General features: G+C 43.7%; 2 protein-coding genes and 1 non-coding gene across 4 annotated transcripts in view; 1 reads left to right on the forward strand and 2 right to left on the reverse strand.

Annotated features, from left to right (window-relative positions):
• The window catches only part of ATL2 (atlastin GTPase 2), a 28,010-nt gene extending 25,069 nt beyond the window's left edge, over positions 1-2,941 (forward strand). For both annotated transcript variants that reach the window (XM_035111046.2, XM_060273078.1), the window contains exon 13: positions 1,626-2,941. In XM_035111046.2, coding sequence (XP_034966937.1) covers positions 1,626-1,745 — 120 coding nt within the window. In that variant the 3' untranslated portion in view covers positions 1,746-2,941. The remainder of the gene's footprint in view (positions 1-1,625) is intronic.
• Positions 2,942-3,611: 670 nt separating this feature from the next.
• Positions 3,612-15,283, reverse strand: EIF4A3 (eukaryotic translation initiation factor 4A3). The gene is made up of 12 exons (XM_035111047.2): positions 14,945-15,283; positions 13,561-13,633; positions 10,798-10,864; positions 10,465-10,527; positions 9,606-9,738; positions 9,079-9,159; positions 8,009-8,150; positions 7,242-7,380; positions 6,977-7,092; positions 6,288-6,395; positions 5,497-5,624; positions 3,612-4,728 (listed from the first exon to the last, which is right to left on the reverse strand). Exons 1-12 carry the CDS (start codon positions 15,108-15,110, stop codon positions 4,712-4,714), a joined length of 1,233 nt encoding a protein of 410 aa, XP_034966938.1. The 5' UTR covers positions 15,111-15,283; the 3' UTR covers positions 3,612-4,711.
• A 3,088-nt stretch (positions 15,284-18,371) lies between these two features.
• LOC118083270 (U2 spliceosomal RNA) lies at positions 18,372-18,564 on the reverse strand. Its single transcript, XR_004692352.2, has one exon. It is a non-coding gene; the product is annotated as a U2 spliceosomal RNA (small nuclear RNA).
• Between the last annotated feature and the right edge of the window lie 1,408 nt (positions 18,565-19,972).

A 19,972-nucleotide genomic window follows, 5' to 3' on the forward strand; every position in this document is an offset into this window, starting at 1 on the left:
AACTAGGATGTTGCCTCCCACAAACAACCTTTATAAGATTTGGGTACTGAATATCACTAAGATGTAGAAAGAGCACAAGAGCCCTGATCTAGTCCAGTATCCCTAGTGGCCAACCAGTTACCAAAGATACATGATTCAAGCAGTCCTGTCATGGTCCATCTACAGTTCTGCTGTTTGTAGACAATATAGTAGAAACCTCTGTACCCCATGTGCTAAATGAACACCTCTGCTGGTTCATCTGAAGACCTTACCTTTACTGATGGGGCTTGGGGGGGGGAAAAGGGTTGTATCCAATAGTGGCTTGGTCCTAGCAGAATTGGGCACCCTGCACTTTGGGGGACCCTCCAAAACAGCTTGCAGTATGGCTTGATGGGCTGCGGCAAGATTGGGGGCTCTAGAAAATTGGGTGCCCCAGCTTCCACTACTGCAAAGCCACCCATGGATATAGTACATAGCAGGTTCTATAGATTTACTCAGAATGTTTTTAAATTCTCACTTGCTTATTGATTCTTCTCATGGAAATGACCTTTTACTGATTAAAACTTGCTCCATGTCCAGGAACTTGGGAATCTCCCTTATACAGAGTTGGGTCATTGGTTCATCTTGCTCAGTATTGTCAACACTGACTGGCAGAAGCTCTCTAGGTTTCTCAGCCCTACCTGGAAATGCTGGGAACTGAACCTGTATCTTCAGCATACACAGTAGATCCTGTACCGCTAATAGCCAGGTGCTTTTCATTAACTTTTGGAGAAAGCTTTTTTTACTGTTCTTGAAGTGCAAGACCTTGGTAGATTGTGGCATAGAACTGCCAACAAACCTTTTGTGAATATGAATAATCTGTTCTAAACTTAAGGCCCAGCAATTAGTATTTAAAAGGCAGACCCCAGCCTACAAAATCAGCCTGTACATTTTGAAAGCAAAAGCTGTCTTGTTCAGTGTCTAACTCCTATCCTTCACTACTGATCTTACACCTTCCTGTCTCTTGTCTCTTTCTTCCTTTGCTTCAGAGGAGTCCCAAGAAGGTGAGAATATCAGTGGGGACTATCTTTAACACCCAGACTGCTTTCCCCTTCCCCCTGCTCTCTGTCAACTGCTTTTCTAACAACTCGCTTCCATGTTTTAGGTGTGTTCCAAATTCTTTGAAGTTGTTAGACGTCGAGTGATTCGCCGTGCTCTTACCTCAGCACAACGGCAGCGGCTCTCATCCAACAATAACAAGAAGAAAAATTAGCCAGTATTTTTACCCTTTTCTTTTTCTTTCTGAAGCGTTCACACTTAACTCATATAGACAGTAAGCAGGACCATCTGGCCCACTTTACATAAATGATATAAACATACCAGGTTGACGCTGCATTATAGGGTATGAAATTGCACCTGATGTTCTAGGAATTGTAAAGTGATTTGGATTCAGTCAAATACTACATAGGAGGAAACCACTTAATGCTCTGGAAATTATTAACCATATGCTGGTAGCCAAACTCATCTTTTTTTTCCTTTTTGTATTATACTTTGGGATGCATTTCATAAATGATTTTAATTTGTTTTCTAATTTCTTTTTTTATGTTTCAGCGGGTTTGGGGTTTTGAGTTACTTTTATTTATTTTTGTACATTTCTCATGCTGCAGGTGATAAAACCTCTTGGTGATAATTTGATTGAGGATACTATGAGACAATCGGTTACAAACTCTCTCAAAGCAGGCCTGACTGAACAGATGTCTCAGCATACCAGATTAAAGACAGATTGACCATTCATCTCCTTTCATCTGCCTGCCCATCCTAGAATTGCTTGCTGTACAATGAGAACTCAATAAACCAAAGTTTACATTGACTCTAGAGAAGTAGATTATTCTGACTGGCTTCTCAATTTGCTGCCGTCACATTGTGGGGTGTGTGTGTGTGTGCGGGTGCAGGGTAGGAAGTTTTGATGGCTTTTAAGGCTTTCTCCGTTTTTTGCTTCTGAGACACAGCCCAGGGCAACAAATAACAGGAAAGTGAGGTCTTGGCTACGACAATATTGGCTACGACAATAGTGTACCCACAGGGAGGTGATGTGGGCTCTGTCTTGCAGAAACATATCCACTGTAAAAGGGTTTTTCAGGGAAGTAATTTATCGAGCCTATACAAGGAAATCTTTTAACAGAATGTATGTAGCCACAAAATATCCCATCAAATATTTTAACTTTGTGAACACTTGTAAACCGTTAACATGATGAATCCAGCTGACATATCAGCGGTCGCAGTCAGCTGCGGAGTCATGTTTGAGCCACTACATTTAGCTACTCCTTGCTTTTCTGCCTTTTCTACCAGTATTACCCAAATGCATGTGTATTATCTCCACAGAAATTACATTTAGAGGTAACAATTGTAACCAAGGAAGCTATCTTCAAGTGTACATTGTCTTGCCTTTTAAACTTTGGAGACCTTGTCCTACAGGATATGCGTATTGAGAAACGAGAGCAGATTTTCTCTGCAGTTTTAGCCTTCATGTATATATAATGCCATTAATACAACTTGCGGGGGAGAAAATCCATCCAAAAACAAACCGTTGCCTACAGCTACAAAGCAATGAGTTAGGATTGTCTGTACAGTGTGTCTAGTTATTTTTTAAGAAACCACAGGGCATGTAAAAAATATAAATATATAAATACAATTTTGTATCAAAGTTTTGTAGTTTATGGCAAAACCTGGTTCTGTGATAGGCAAAGTACAGTCCTTGTAAAGGAATGTTTGTGGCTCATGTAAATGTGTGAATGCATCAACACAATTTGGAGTTTTTTGATATTTTTGTGATATTTACTGCCTTGAGCACTGCAATCTCACCCCCATGGGAAATCAGTGGGAATGTTTGTTGTGAAACTTTGTCCTCAGTTGCAGTTTAAAGTTATTTCCTGTAATTTATTTTCCGGTACATTAAAATCAATTGTGTATATATGAAATTAAACTCATGATTTTTATTTAGAAATGTTGATGTAACTTTTACAAAATTGTGTTCAGTTCTCTGTGCAACTTAAGTGCCAGTCAAAGTTCATTACACAGCAAAGAGCCCAACAGCTTTTGACCCAGCAGGTGCTGCCACTAAAGAAGAGGAGGGGAGGAGGGTATTTTTCACAACTCAGCCTTCAGCTGCCTCATACTGCTTTCCACCTTGTTCTGAAAGGTGTCCCCAACTCTCTGGAACAGATTTTAAAGAGGTATTGCAATGGGGAGAAAGAATCGGCAAAAGTCAGCTATCAACAGGTATGTGCTAGATCAGGGCCCCCAAACTATGGCCCCCGGGCCGGATGCGGCCCAATCGGCCTCCCAATCCGGCCCGCGACGACCCCCGCCGCCCGCTCTTACGGCGCGGCGACGATCAGAAAAATCGGCAAAAAATCGCCGAAAATCCATTTTGCGCATGCGTATGGGCCTCTCCCGACCCAGAAGAGGTCATTTCCGATGCACTTCCGGGTCGGGGGAGGCCCATACGCATGCGCACAAGCGATTTTCGGCGATTTTCCCCCCGCCCGTGTGCGTGTGCGCACGGGCGCGCACTCCCCCGCCCTCCGGCCCGCTGCGCGCGCACTCCCCTGCCCTCCGGCCCGCCGCGCGGTCGGCGTGGCGGGCACCGGCCCACTGCGCGGTAAGTCTGGGGACCCCTGTGCTAGATCAAAAGCTGTCTAACTGGATTCAACCCCCCGGATGTTTAAATACAGTAAGCATTCTGTACAGGAACACTGAGGGAAATAGGGCTGCTAACTTTCATTTAATTCACCTTGGAGAGGAGCTCAGCCATTATTGTGGTCCACACTTCAAATGAAGACCACTTTAACAATGATGCTCAGGTTGGTCACTAAAGGTTAGAAACCGCATTCACCCATTTAGAAAGCACAACAGAATGAAAGTCCACATGCAAATGCTGCTAACCAAACAGTTGATAGCTTAAAGTGACTAATGTAACTCAGCGTGTACATAACTATGTGGCAATACTGTACGGCCATCTGTACTGTTCTAGCAAAGCAGTGAATCTTAACATACCTCTGCATCTGATGTAAAAAATGGCGTAAAACCTTTTATCAGTACTTGCAATACACACAAATTGTAAGTTACCACTTCCCTGCTATAAATACATAAATAAGATTTTATAACATGAAAAAAGCATGAAAATGTCTACAGTGCATTCAGACTTGCACTGCACTGTGCCTTTAATCAAAAAATATATAAAATGGCATTATCAGAAACCATTTAAATTGACCTCTTCACTTGCTAATTAAAAATCATTTGGCCCTGTTTGAGAGGCATGACACCAGAACTACCAATACTTGTTCTAAAGCACCAGTTGCCATTCATTCAAAGCCACTTAAGGAATTTATATGAAAACTTCATTGTTTTAATCAGAAAAAAGATGGTAGGATGTCAATGAACACCTTATTTACAGAGATGCTACTTTTACAGCTTCCATCAAGAAAATTAAAAGGACAGTTTTCTGCATTTAGGATATTCCCACAATGACAATGTTTTTTTAAAAAAAATCACAAACTTGTAGCTGCTTCCAATATGCTTTTCACCAACTCTGATCTTTCAGAACCATATTCAGAAGTACAGGCCTTACTGAATCAGATATACATACAGCTATTTTAGAGTTACAACAATATGGTCTTAAGATAAGAAGCAGTGAACAGCAGCCAGTGCTGTAACAAATCACAGCTAAAAGTCTTCAGTCCATCCTGTTCCTTCAAATAAGGTCAGCAACTAGATTAAAGAAAGAGATAACATATTGAAGACATGGTAATGAGCAAAGCGCAAACAGTATTTATCACAATACTTGTGCAGCCTGCTTGAGGTCAAGCTAAACATCCATTTGGCATATGGCTTACAACTTTATGTGCATGAACAAAGATGAAATTATGGTTAGGGACCAGCTGAAAGGACGTGATTGCAATAGACAGAAAGCTGGGGAGACAGTCTGGCACAGTGGATAGTGTCCAACATGGAGGAGCACAGAGCCCTGGATTCCTAATATCAACCACATATTCCATTATGAAGTATATGGCTAAGAAAATGCAACTAACTTTGTTTGATTTGGAATACATGTGGACGGAACTGATGGAAGTTTAAGAGCAGCTTATCTGAACTTTCAGGGTTCTGTTTTTATTTCCTTGCTATAACGTATGGCAGGAGTAACATTTGCACAGGCTTGCTTAGCATTAATATTTGTGCATAATTCCATAGCACCATCTCTCATCTATCAACAGGATTCCAGCTGGGACAACAGGTCCAATTTAAACTGTCTGTACTGTACAGCAGAAATACAATTATGGAACCTGTTCATCACTGAGCTGGCATGCCGTGTGTGATGGAAGGATCTTCCTTCCCTTCAGCAATCTTGAAATCACAAAGCTTCTGTTTGATTAGTGAACACCTATTTATTTCATACATGCAATGTAACCAGTAAATCAAAAGAAGATTATGGCTATCTGCCCGAGTAGGACCAGGTTAGGCAAAGAATCAGATACTCACCATTCATGGGCATTTCATCAATCTGAGTGGAATAGTACTGCTCAATGTCTCGCAGAATACGGATGTCGTCATTCTTTACAAAGTTGATGGCGACACCTTTCCGGCCGTAGCGGCCTGATCTACCAATCCTGGTGGGGCAAGAGCGGGACTCAGAATCAGTGAAATTAAATAAGCCATCTATCACGCAAAAAAAAAAAATATGCTGTTTATCAAAGGTGGCATAACCAACTACTAATTATTATTATTGATATTTATTTATTACATTTGTTAGTCACTTTATTTTGTTCAGGGCAACCAAAAACAACTTAAAACCAACAAAAAAAAACCTACTAATGATAGACGTGCCATATATTCTAGACCAGGCACCCCCAAACTGCGGCCCTCCAGATGTTTTGGTCTACAACTCCCATGATCCCAAGCTAACAGGACCAATGGTCAGGAATGATGGGAATTGTAGTCCAAAACATCTGGAGGGCCAAAGTTTAGGGATGCCTGTTCTAGACAATAATTAATCTTACAAGTTTTTTAAAAGACACATCTTTCATGTTAAATATAAGTTTTGTGAAGGACTTAAAAAAGCAAGAGCATTTTCTTTTTAAACACTATATTCTGAAATCTTCCATCATTTTTTCTGGAAGAAATCTTACGTATCCCCCGAAAACATCCAAGTACCTCCCTTTTCACTTGCCCCCCCCCAATTTTAGACAGCTGGAGAGGGAAAGCTGCTCCCCCCAAACCTTTTTCAAAGCTTCCCATTGCAAAATAAGAGTTCAAAATACGTGCACACTTACCTGTGTATATACAATTCTCTGTTGTTGGGCAAGTCATAGTTAATAATCAGGGACACCTGAGGAACATCCAAACCTCTGGCCCAAACATCTGTAGAAATAAGAACTCGGCTGTAGAAAGAAAAAGAAAAAAGCAGTTACTGAACTGCAGAGACCCTCATAAATAACACTTGTTCCTTTGTCTGCAAAAATTACTGCAAAAGATCCAAGTAGAAAGGAAAATGTCTCCACAGACTTGTGTTTTCTGCAAATATGCAAAGAGTTGTCCGTGATTTTACAATGGCATGCATGCAATTTTCAGGATGAAATTTCATTTCAAAGTTTTATGTAGCTACTTCACAAGAACTTGTTCAGCTGTGATTCATTCTGTCTGCATTTTTCTTTTGCAAAGCGAGGGCAGACAAAGTGTACTGGCCAACTTAACACACACACACACACACACACACACACACACACACACACACACACACAATCTTGGTCTCTGGGGAAAGACGAAACATGAAGTTAATAATTATAAATATATGCTTCTGTTCCCATGGGAAGTAGCTTGAGATCTTATTCTGCATAATTCTGGGTCATGCTCTGCCCACTGTTGGGGGGGGGGGAACCTAACACCTTTCCAGTAGGATAACATGGCTCTCTTTCCAGAAATGTTCCCCCATCCCTGCTATATTCAAAAATTGCTGCCATACCTTGCCCCAGATCTGAATTCTTTCATGATGGACTCCCTTTCCTTCTGGGGCATGTCACCATGCATGGATGAAACAGTGAAGTTTGCTTCTCTCATCTTCTCAGTCAGCCAGTCAACCTGAGCCAGGGAGCAGTCAGTTAATTTTTACATTTGGCAGGAGTAATCCTCCAAAAATAAGAGTTAGTTTTAGTTCTGCCCAACTGTCAGCGCCAACATGATTTTATTCATGACTTGACTAAATCAGGCATTGTTCCTTGCTGACGTACCTTTCTCTTGGTGTTACAGAAGATGACAGCCTGTGTGATGGTGAGTGTGTCATACAGGTCACACAATGTATCAAACTTCCATTCTTCCCTCTCCACCGCCACAAAGAACTGTTTGATCCCTTCTAGCGTCAACTCATCACTGGACAGAGGCAGGAGGGGGGAGAAATTTTGAACTGACTTTAAATTGTTAAGACATTACATTTATAAAACTGAACATTTATCACTGCAGTGTTATTCTCTAGAACGGTCCATTCAAGTCTACAGGAATGCCTATAGTTAAATTGCCAGATGGTAAGATAGTGCAAATCTGTCCAATTTTAAAACTCAATAGTTGATTCTGCGATTAACAAGGCAAAGAGAAGTGACACAATGTGGTGGATAAGAGCTAGAAAGTCCCCACCTGAGCCACAAACCTATTAAGTGGCCTTAGGATCGTCAATAAGTTCTCAGCCTCTGCTTGCACCTTCCCATTTGTAATATGGGGATAACAATGACATGCCTTACAGTGCATTTTGTGAATATGGAGGCAAATGATAAGTACAATGTTTAGAAAACATTTTTGTATCTGCCTCAATAAAACCCAATGGGGCCAAAACCCCAGTTTTCATACCTTCTCTTAAAATAGAAGCAGGACAATGATCAGGAAGGAAACAATCAAATGCATTCAGAGAAAATACTTCAGATATTTAACACTCAATGTCATCAGATTCAGAACTACTAATATAGAAGGAAGTACCAACGTGAGCTAAACTCGTGAACTCACTCACCGCTTGACCAGAATGCGGATGGGGTCAGTCATGAATTTGTTGGTCATCTCCAATATCTCATGTGGCAAGGTGGCACTGATCAGAACCACCTGTGTTGCTGGAGGAAGGTATCTGTACACATCATAAATTTGCTCTTTAAAACCTAGATGAACCAAACAAACAAGAGAGGTTACATTTGAGAACCTTCTTGTACCTTAGTGCACATTTATCACAACCAAAGCCACTCCAAATTTGCTTCATCCATGCCTGATCACTATAGTCCATGTGTTGGTAACCTCTAGGCTGGATTACAATGCACTCTATTGGGCTTGGTCTGGAAGCTCCAGCTGGTGCAGAATGGACTGGCTGCCCATTTACTACCAAACCAGGTTCAAGGTCTCGTATTCATTGACAAAGCCCCAGACAACTTAAGTCCAGAGTACCCCAGGAACTGCTTGGGTAGGAGTATTGCTGGTTGTCTGCTAAATTGGTGAGGGTCATTTGACATAGGGAAAGGTAAAGGAACCCTCGACGACTAAGTCCAGTCAAAGGTGACTATGGGGTTGTGGCACTCATCTCACTTTAAGGCCAAGGGAGCCAGCATTTGTCCACAGAAAGCTTTCTGGGTCAGGTGGCCAGCATGACTAAACCGCTTCTAACTGGTGCAACGGGACACTGTGACGGAAGCCAGAGTGCATGGAAATGGAGTTTTACCTTCCTGCCACCTATTTATTTACTTGCACTGGCGTGCTTTTGAACTGCTAGGTTGGCAGGAGCTGGGACAGAGCAATGGGAGCTCACTCCGTCATGGAAATTCGAACCACCAACCTTCCGATTGGCAAATCCAAGAGGCTCAGTGGTTTAGACCACAGCGCCACCCGTGTCCCCAAAACCAAAGCCAAGCCTTTGGTGCCATTGGCTCAGCAATGTGGAATGCACCTCCAATAGAGATTTGGCATGTGTCTTCTATATTAACTTGTAAATATTTGCAGAAGTGTTTTGGATTTTGGATTTTTATAGGGGGGGGGGGAACCCCATGACTTGCATCCGCAGCAAACGTTTAGGACATCAGGGTTAAAATATTTCTTTACCTTTATTGAGCATCTCATCAGCTTCATCCAAAACCAACATTTTGATGGCACGAGTTCTTAGACTTCTGCGACGGATCATATCTGAAAGATTTAAGGTTTGTGTCAAGAAACAGGGATCTAGCAGAGATGCTGAGAGTCACTTCTTATTCTGCAAACTGATGGCTCAGAGGAGCAAAGGGAGTCTGATCTCAATTGGAATTATGACAGCAGTGGTATACTTCCCAAGCACACACAAAAAAATCTGATTATACAAAAGTTATAAACCAACAGCACTACTTAACCTAATTTTCTATAGTTCCCACATTGTATTTCTGTTTATAGGCATCTTTCATAGATTGTTTAAAACTAAGACAAAGTGCAGAGGAAGGGAGGAATGAGGACGGGTGTAAAAGAACCACAGCTGTAGTTCCACACATGGAGCACAGAACTAAAGTCTGAAAAGTATCTTGAGCATAAAGCTTACAAGCATCTACTCAAATCATGAAGGCAAATTCTTTGGTTTTCTTTAATAAAATTAATCTTCTCACCAAATACACGCCCCGGTGTGCCAGCAACAACATGCTGTCCGTAATCCAGCTTCCTGATGTCTTCACCAACGTTGGTCCCACCAATACAAGCATGACACTGGACATTCATGTAGTCACCAAGAGCAAGAAGCCCCTGCAGGAGCAAATACACAAACAGCTTATATTCAAGGGTACTACACAACCTAAACAGTAACTGAACCAGGGACCCTGGCAAGAGCCATGACATCTCCTGTGAATGCATGTGTCAGAAACTGAAGAAGCGCATTCTCCTGTATGTAAATACTATTTCATTTTCTAAGTCAGGAGTGTTTGACGTCTTTTGTCTTGTTGCTGCAGCCATTTCTACAGCTGTTCGATAGATTCAAAAGTGCTAAATGGCGCAATGCATTCTATATATATATCATGCCGCTATTCTACTTTTCTTCTATCATACAACTCCAGGCGGCATGCAAAGGGCTCCCTGGCAGTCTTCCATCCAAGCACTGACCCAATTCAAACTTGCTTAGCATTTGGAAGCTTGCTGCAATCCTGTGTTTTCAAACCATGCCTGAGACTTGCTGCTAATTACAAGATGCTACTGTAGGCAAATTATGGGCTTTCAGAATTTAAATCAGGAAAGACCACTGTGATTGTGCTAAGAGTTAACTCTAAGGGCACTTGTATGCAGCACCATTCTGTTTAGGCAGTTGCAGAAACATTTGCAGCCGCTCTAGAAGCATCCACACGGCACCGAGGCTTCAATATAATGCTGCACCCACCCGAGATTACTGAGCTGCTTGTAGTGGAAGGAGAACAGAGCTTGTCACAGCACCTAAAGATGCTGCAGCATTCCATTTTCATAAGTTACAATCTTGCTTACCTTCTGAATCTGTACTGCCAATTCTCTGGTAGGTGCCAATATCAATGCTTGTGTTTCACGAACCTGATTGAAACAAAACAGTTAAGTGTTGCTGCCTTCACATTCCTTCTAAAAAGTTATTTCAAATTTGAAGTGTTCACATATCAACTTATGATCTCCCTTAATGAGACAAAGCATCTATATTTGGGATGAAATCCAATGTTCAAAAAATGTAATTAATCTGAAAAGTTGTCCTTGCTCAATGTTAAGACAATGAGATTATATACTATAACTAGTCAGAACACTATTTGCATCTTCAAAAATAAGTGTTGGGTATTTGTGATCCAAAGGTACCTGGATGTCCAGACACTGTAGAACGGAGATGGAAAACGTTGCTGTTTTGCCTGTTCCAGACTGTGATCTAGAAAGAAGAGTATTTTTAATAGCTGTGTCTGAAAACATAAACAATATCACCATGTACAATTAACTTTGTTGAGTACTATCAAAATAGTTTTGACAGTTTATCCATTAATGAAACCAGATACGCAAATCTACCTGAGACCAGCCTCCAAATAAAATTTAAGACTAATATACTGTGCTAATAAATTCTAAATGGAACAAACTTTGTCTACTGGAATTACGTATCTGCATTACAATTTATATAACCCAAGATAAAAGTGGTTTACAATGGATAAAGCTAATACTAGAACTTACAACTTACATGCAAAATAAGTGAGAATTCTCCTGAACATCTAGATTCCAATTTTAGACAGTTATAGGTATACAGTGGGGGGGGGGGAGTATTTGATCCCCTGCTAAAACCCAGAAGACAAGTCAGAGATTCATGTGCGTTATAATAAGTGAAATAAGTATTTGATCCCCTATCAACCAGCCAGATGTCAGGCTACCTGGTATCTTCACTGTATGTAATGAGCTGAGATTAGAAGCACCTGCTGTAAGGGAGAGGTCTTGCCTGTAATCCCAGCTCGTTACAGTACCTGTACAAAAGACACCTGTCGACAGAAGCCATCAATCCAGCAGATTCCAAAGTAGCCACCATGACCAAGACCCAAGAGCTGTCCAGGGATGTCAGGGACAAGATTGTAGACCTGCACAAGGCTGGACTAGGCTACAAGACTACTGCCAAGCAGCTTGGTGAGAAAATAATTCGCAAATGGAACAAACACAAAATAACTGTCAACCTCCCTTGGTCTGGGGCTCCATGCAAGATCTCATCTCGTGGAGTTGCAATGATCATGAGAACGGTGATGAAGCAGCCCAGAACTACACGGGGGGAACTTGTCAATGATCTCAGGGCAGCTGGGACCATAGTCACCATGAAAACAGTTGGTAACACACTACGCCGTGAAGGACTGAGATCTTGCAGAGCCCACAAGGTCCCCTTGCTCAAGACAGCACATGTACAGGCCCATCTGCAGTTTGCCTATGCAAATCTGAATGACCCAGAGGAGAACTGGGTGAAAGTGTTGTGGTCAGATGAGACCAAAATCAAGCTCTTTGGCATCAACTCACCTCACCGCGTTTGGAGGAGGAGGAATGCTGCCTACGACCCCAAGAACACCACCCCCACTGTCAAACATGGAGGGGGACATATTATGCTTTGGAGGTGTTTTTCTGCTAAGGGGACAGGATACCTTCACCGCATCGAAGGGACGATGGACGGGACCATGTATCGTTAAATCTTGGGTGAGCACCTCCTTCCCTCGGCCAATGGGTCTAGGATGGGTGTTCCAGATGAAAATGGGTCTAGGATGGGTGTTCCAGCATGACAATGACCCAAAACACATGGCCAAGGCAACAAAGGAGTGGCTCGAGAAGCAGCACATTAAGGTCCTGGAGTGGCCTAGCCAGTCTCCAGAGTCCAGACCTTAATCCCATTGAAAATCTGTGGAGGGAGCTGAAGGTTCGAGTAGCTACATATCAGCCTTGAAATCTTACTGACTTGGAGAGGATCTGCAAAGAGGAGTGGGACAAAATACCCCCTGAGATGTGTGCAAGCCTGGTGGCCACCTACAAGAAACGTCTGAGCTCTGTAATTGCCAACAAAGGTTTTGCCACCAAGTACTAAGTCTTATTTTGCAAAGGGGTCAAATACTTCACTCATTATAATGCACATCAATCTCTGACTTTTGTCTTCTGGGTGTTTCCCTGTTGTTATTCTGTCTCTCACAGCTACAATAAACCTACCATTAAAATTATGGACTGGTCATTTCTTCGTCAGAGGGCAAATGGCCAAATTTAGCAGGGGATCAAATACCTTTTCCCCTCACTGTATGGTCACAATGAGATTAATGTGGGAGGTCACCTACAGCTACCTATGAATGCCATCTATGATAAGGTTACCAGAGTTTTTTCAATGAATCTGGGGACACTTTTCAACTTCAATGGATTTTGTATGGGGACTGATTTGTAAATCCGGGGACTGTCCCTGGGAAATGGGGATGTCTGGTAACCTTAATCTATGAAAAACCATACCTACAGGTAAGAATTATGGCTGGATGAGATTGCATCAGAGAGTAAAAGACACCAAGTAAAGGTGTCTCTTTCTAAATGGTTCATGGAGACAGCAGTTCTACCCATGCTTACTAGTGAGCGGGTCCCACTGAACCCAATAGGATTTAGTTTTGAGTAAACGTGCCATAAATTGCCCTCTTGAACTTACTCTAGTCCTGTGCATTCAAAAGCATCGTTCCTTACAATTTAAGAACATGGCAAGAGCTGAGTAAAGCATGAAGCTGGTGAGTTTGGGGGGGGGCTGCTGGGGCAGGGCTTGTGTGGATGAGGTGGAGGACCAACACACACAGCAATACTGTGAGGCAGACTTTGACCCCCTTTAGAGTGGGGAGTTTTAATTGGATTGCTATTACTTTTAAAATAAATAAATAGGAACCCATTTTTTTATTGCAAGTTTCTAAGCGGAGGTTGAATTACCTTCTGTCACCTGCAATTCTTGCATTGCAGGGGGTTGGACTAGATCACCCTTGGAGCACCTTCCAACTCTTTATTATTCAATGAACTATTTGCATTCTTAGTCTGACAATATCCCAAAGTCCTGTGTGTGTGTGTGTGTGTGTGCGCGCGCGCAATTTCACTTACTGTGCGATCACATCTCTTCCTTTAATGATCTGTTTGATAGCTCTCTGCTGGATAGCTGAAGGCTTCTCAAAACCTACAAAATTCATTTGTAAAGGTTAGATTTCCCTTCCAATTACATGATGTACCCTAAAAACATTTGCCAGAGCAATACTGTAATAAAACCAACATTTAGAAACCAAAGCACTGAAATCTATAGCTGTTGGCACTCAATTTTAAAGAGAAATAGGAGCTAGGGAGGAGACTGGGAAGAGGACGGAAAAAGTGACAGTCAGGTGCCAACATTTATTATTTGGGAATGAAAGTGGCCAATGACAATGTGAAAACTTCGTACGTCTCTAAATTCACAAAGTAAAAATTCAATGAGGGACACAGCTACAAATGACCAAGGGGAAGTTTGATGTCTCCATAAATAACAAAGGGTTGTATCAAACTATCATATTCAGAGTACACCCACTGAAGTCAGCAGGCTTAAATAATGACTAACTTCAGTCCACTGATTTCAAGTGGTTTACTCTTGAGTATGGTTTAAATCTGATACAACCTTTTGCATTTATGGGAGAAAAGAAGAAGAAACTTCAAATCCAGGGTAGCTAACATGGTACCTTCCAGGTGTTGTTAGACTAGACGTCCCATCACCCCGTTGTAGTTGGGGCAGATCAGAGCTCAAGTCCAGCAGCACCACTGCTTTATATGCTTGAAGTTAATTTATTTCAGAACAAATCCTATCTTGGGCTCACTTTCCAACAGCAATTCTCATTACAACCCTCTTCCCATTTTCCTTTTGTATTGTGTCTTGTAGACTTTGATACACCAACACAAGGGAGGCCCCCCGCAAATATACAAAAACCACTGCGCCCATTAAAAAAAACTGATGTACAGTAGCTGATGTTTTTGAATGCAGTAACAATACAACACATACTGTACTAACAGTGTATGTAGGCACTGCTATAGGTGCTACATAATACCCATTCCGCATTTGTATGAACTTGATCATTTAGTGTGGCAGCACTTACACCTTGGAACTCCCTGCCAATTGATATTAAGCAGGAGACTCCCCTGTTTCGAGGAATTCGCTTTGTTTTTACAATCAAGCAGCATATAAATTTCATGGAAGTAAAAAAAAAAACCAATGAAAACACACGTGGGGATGAATTACAATGGTACCACATTAAAAAAAATTATCTTGTATTCCTTTGAATTGTTTTCGAATCTTAACGCCGTTATTTAAATTTCACACCGGCGCCTGCCTGGGCAGAGGAGGATACATAAAAGGCACCGAATAAGAATAACGGCGGAAACCGTCCCGGGGGTGGGGGGGAGCTGCTTCCCTTCCCTCCCGCCCCGCTCGGCCGCACTACTTCCGCGGAGAGGGCCGCGCGCGCACCGTAGGCGTAGATGCCGCGCAGGAGGTCCTCGCGAAGGCCCATGGTGTCGAAGGTTGGGGTGACGTCCACCTCCTCGCTGGTCTCGAACTCCACTTTGGTCATGTCCTCCTCCTTCAACAGCCGCTTTCGGGCCGAGCCCGCCGAACCTCCCGTAGGCCCCGACATCCCGCTCCCGGCTTCTTCTTCTTCTAGCCCTTTCGAAACCCGACTGCCGCCGCCACAGGAGACCTTCTTGTACCGAACGGGCCTCGACCGAGGAAATGCCCGCCGCACGACGCGCCGGAAGAGCGAAGGCCTTACGCGACACGCACCCCGCGCGAGACCACCGGAGATTTGCGCATGCGCCCCAGTCCCCCCCCCACGTCCCCGACGCGCTCAAATGGACGTGAGCACGCTCGACGCTCGTTCAAAATCCTGCGCCCGGACGACGTTGCGTCACTCCCGTAGAGATAGGAATGTAGAGGTGCCACGGATATTTCTTAGAGTGAAACAGCCTTTCTTAACCTTGGGCCCCCAGATGTTAGAATTGTAGAGTTGGAAGGGACCATGCGGTTCATCGTCCAGCTCTAGGGGATTCAGGATTTATTTTATTTTTGTTCAGAGGTTAAGAGGCTCGTGATTTAACGACTTGAGCTGTCCCAGCTACTGACCGTTGTTGGACTAAACTCCCGCATCCCTGACCGCTCGTCCTGCTAGCTAGGGATGATGGGAGTTGTAGTCAAATAACATCTGGGGACCCAAGGAGAAATCTCCATAGAAATCAAGAAGGAAACTTATTGTGGATTTTAGCCTAGGTCTAATTATGTGTGCCTGTTGTCTTTGTCCATGGAGTTTTCTTGGCAGGGATACTGGAGTGGCTTGCCATTTCCTTCTCCAGGTGGATCACATTTAGTCAAAACTCTCCACTATGACCTGTCCATCTTGGGTGGCCCTGCATGGCATAGCTCATAGCTTCTTTGAGTTATTCAAGCCCCTTCGCCACGACAAGGGCCACCTCATGAGAAGAGAAGAATCCTTGGAAAAGACCCCGATGTTGGGAAAGATTGAGGGCATTAGGAGAAGGGGACGACAGAGGATGAGATGGTTGGACAGTGTTCTCGAAGCTACGAACATGAGTTTGACCAAACTGCGGGAGGCAGTGCAAGACAGGAGTGCCTGGCGTGCTATGGTCCATGGGGTCACGAAGAGTCGGACACGACTAAACGACTAAACAACAACAATTATGTGTGCATAATAAGAAATCTGCATGCACACGAAAGCTCATACCAATGACAAACTTAGTTGGTCTCTAAGGTGCTACTGGAAGAAATTTTTTTTTATTATGTGTGTTTTGAGTGTTTTAGACTGTGTCATCCTATATAATAATGTCCATGTTGTCCCTGCGTCCAGATGTCCCGTGTGTCCCTGGGTCACTGCGCATGTGCCCCAGGGATACAGGGATTGGACAGCAGAGACTGCGCGCGCGCACTCTCCCCCCACTCTGCCTCCTCCAACCGCCGCTCCCGCCGGGGTGGAGGCCGGCGAAGGCCTCCTCACAACCCTCCCTGGCCGTGAGGAGCGGCGGTTGGAGGAGGCGGGGGGGGGGGAGAGTGCGCGCGTCCTTCCTGTCGGCGGCTGGGGGAGAGGAAGGAAGGAGGAGAAAGCGCCGCTTTCTCCTCCTCCGTTCCTGTCCCCCTGCCGCCGACAGCAAGGACGGGTCCCAGGGTTCGGAGAAGCGCTGCGCAAGCGCTTCTCCGAACCCTGGGATGTCTGCTTCCTGTCGGCGGCTGCGGGAGAGGAACGGAGAAGGAGAAAGCAGCGCTTTCTCCTCCTCCGTTCCTGTCCCCCTGCCGCCGACAGCAATGACAGGTCCCAGGGTTCGGAGAAGCGCTGCGCAAGCGCTTCTCCGAACCCTGGGATGTCTGCTTCCTGTCGGCGGCTGCGGGAGAGGAACGGAGAAGGAGAAAGCAGCGCTTTCTCCTCCTCCGTTCCTGCCCCCCTGCCGCCGACAGCAAGGACGGGTCCCAGGGTTCGGAGAAGCGCTGCGCAAGCGCTTCTCCGAACCCTGGGATATCTGCTTCCTGTCGGCGGCTGCGGGAGAGGAACGGAGAAGGAAAAAGCAGCGCTTTCTCCTCCTCCGTTCCTGTCCCCCTGCCGCCGACAGCAAGGACAGGTCCCAGGGTTCGGAGAAGCGCTGCGCAAGCGCTTCTCCGAACCCCAGGATTCTAGCGCCCGTTATTGAACGGGCTGAAAACCACTAGTTTTTAGATAATTTCTAAATGCATGTCTGTCTTTCACATTTTTGTGTTCTGCTTTACATTTCTGGGGTAGAACCGTTAAATGGTTTACCACGTGGCTTAAAACATCACATACAACATTACTAGTTAAAATAAAAAAATGTAATAAAGGTACATATGTAAAGCAGCATCATAATTAACAGTGAAACAAAATGTTGTCTCTTAAGTATTTTTAAAATACAAAAGTTTCCTCTTTTGCCTTGAGCAGGGTGGGGGATGTCAAGCGCATGTCTATTTGCCATGCTTGAGGCAGGAGTTTTAAATGGGAAAGCAGTGCAGATTGAAGGGTTTGTCAAAGTTACCCAAAGCTTATATTATAGACCTGCCACCCATCTCACTGAAAGCATTATCTGCATTCACACCATACAATTAAGCCCAACATGCACCTTTGCAAATAATCCTTGAAACCACTAAGCTACAATTCCCAGGATTCTTGGTGTGTGTGTAAATGTGCTTTGTGCAGTAAGGCTGTGTACATATTATACCTTTAATTGGTTTTAAAGCCAGGAGAACAGTACTTGTTCATTTCATTCAATATATAACAAATTGATAAAATTACAGTTTATTGTTTCAGCTGCAATGAATGTGAGATCAAGGATGACTTTCTGACACTAGAGAGCATGGCAATGCAGGAATCTTGCAACTACAGCATCCCTGACAAAAGGCTACTATTCTCTGCTTAAATATGTCCAGTGAATCCCATGAACTCCTGACGCAGTCTGTTCCACTGTTAAAAAGCTCTTACCATTAGACAGTTTCTTCCTGCAGTGGAAGTCTAGGATTCACCAGGGATTTGTAGCTGTTGTCTTGAACAGGCACACAAGTTGCTTGATGCCTCTCCTATGGGTGACCATGGACTTGGAGTGTGCACAGCAGTAGAAGACCAGCAAATGTCTGAGCTTATGTGTGTGGCCAGGCTGCTGTGAGCGGCATACAGCCAGAGCTGACTCAACCATTAGGTGGACTGAAGCAGCTGCCTCAGGCACCAGAAGCCCCCAAAGTGGCAGTTGAATCCTAAGTTCTTCATCCCTACTGCCATTCCTCCTTGCCAGGCAAGCAGAATAAAGTTTCCTCAGGTGCCTGATGGTCTGCTCCCAATGCCGCCTCTTTTCCTGAATAAATAGTTTTGTCCAATTTGGAACCAGAAATATTGTTGTGCACTATTCCTGGAATACTGCAATACCCAGTTGATTCAGGGAGCGAATGGAACAAGTTCCTATTCTATCTCCCAGTTCCAAAAATATATTTAATACGAATGGTCCACAAGTACCAGACATACCAGATACTGCAATGATAATAATAGATACCGACATTTGATCTTAGTCAATTGACTGAGAAGCAAAGCCAGTTGTTCGGGAAAACATAGGAACTACTTTCCTAATGGATTCTTTAGTACCCAAGAGCAAATAGAGGCTGTAAAGTGCTCACTGCTGCAATGTTTCCAGGTTCACAAAATATACTCCAACAACATTTATTATTTCTATTGTCCAACCAAGCAGCTTCTTGACAGACACTTTAATCTCAACAATTCTGGATTTTCTCAACCGTGCCAATTTCTCAACTGGCTGGCTGGCCTGTTGTGATAGTATTTGGTGCAGTGTTTGCATGAACCCATATTCCTGCCAACCTAGCAGTTCGAAAGCACGTCAAAGTGCAAGTAGATAAATAGGTACCGCTCCACGCGCTGCTCTGGTTCGCCAGAAGCGGCTTAGTCATGCTGTACACTGGCTCCCTCGGCCAGTAAAGCAAGATGAGCGCCGCAACCCCAGAGTCGTCCGCGACTGGACCTAACGGTCAGAGGTCCCTTTACCTTGCATAAACGGTACCCATCCATTTAATTTTCATGCTCTGTGTAACTGTTAGCTCATTGCATGCCAGTGGAGGTCCCAGTTGTTTCAGTTGGATAGCTTTCTGTTCTCCAGATAAAATAATGCAAAAACAGCTCTGTGAGCAGAACATTCATGCTTACATTAAAATTTGTGCCCCTTAGTAAAGGGGTGTTTGAAGGAAAAAAATGTTATGCATATAACATTGCTATGCTGTAAATGAGTTTTCTGCACATAATAACTGCAGGGGAGGGAAATATCTGGTTGGTTTTGCATACCCTTTGAAACTTGGCAGAGGCTGGTCCATTAGGGCAAATGCCCCACCAACCTTCATCTGCCCTCAGCCAAATATTTTTATTTTTTTAAAAAAAACATTGACTCTGCATCTGAGTCTGTTTTCTGTCAGACACATTAGTCACACTTGGTCATGCTATATTTCCGACTCTCAGAAATGGGGAGCAGGGGAGATGGGGACAGATAGCAGTGATTCAGCCTTTATAATGTGGAACGAAGGAAGCACTTCTTAACCATTTAGATGAAAGAAGTTTGAGAGAAGCTTGAGGTTCTACGCAACTAAGCATTACACTCTATAGACCAAATGAAATTAATGGCTCCAGATTTCAACAGCTCTACTCTGAGATCACATTCACACCATATATTTAAAGCACTGCTATACCACTTTTAAGCAGTCATGGTTTTCCCCATAGAGAAGTTGTAGTTTGTTCAGGCTGCTGAGAGTTATTAGCAGACCCCGTATATTCCTCATAGACTGACAATTATCAGAGCAGTTTATCGATCAACCCCTCTTCACAGGGAACTCAGAGAATTGCAGCTCTGGGAGGGAAATATGGCGGGCCTCCTAACTCTCCACACCCTTAACAAACTCCGACTCCCAGAATTCCTTGGGGGAAGCCATGACTGTTTA

Source organism: Zootoca vivipara, chromosome 3 (assembly GCF_963506605.1).
Source record: "Zootoca vivipara chromosome 3, rZooViv1.1, whole genome shotgun sequence".
In the NCBI taxonomy this organism is placed as follows: domain Eukaryota; kingdom Metazoa; phylum Chordata; class Lepidosauria; order Squamata; family Lacertidae; genus Zootoca; species Zootoca vivipara.

Excerpts from the sequence above, each read along its gene's own strand:
- EIF4A3 (XM_035111047.2), bottom strand. The coding sequence starts at position 15,110 with ATGTCGGGGCCTACGGGAGGTTCGGCGGGCTCGGCCCGAAAGCGGCTG. Across the intron at positions 9,739-10,464 it reads TGGCAGTACAGATTCAGAAG|GGGCTTCTTGCTCTTGGTGA; the intron begins GTAAGCAAGATT and ends TTGCTCCTGCAG. Across the intron at positions 7,381-8,008 it reads ATCCGCATTCTGGTCAAGCG|TGATGAGTTGACGCTAGAAG; the intron begins GTGAGTGAGTTC and ends GCCTCTGTCCAG.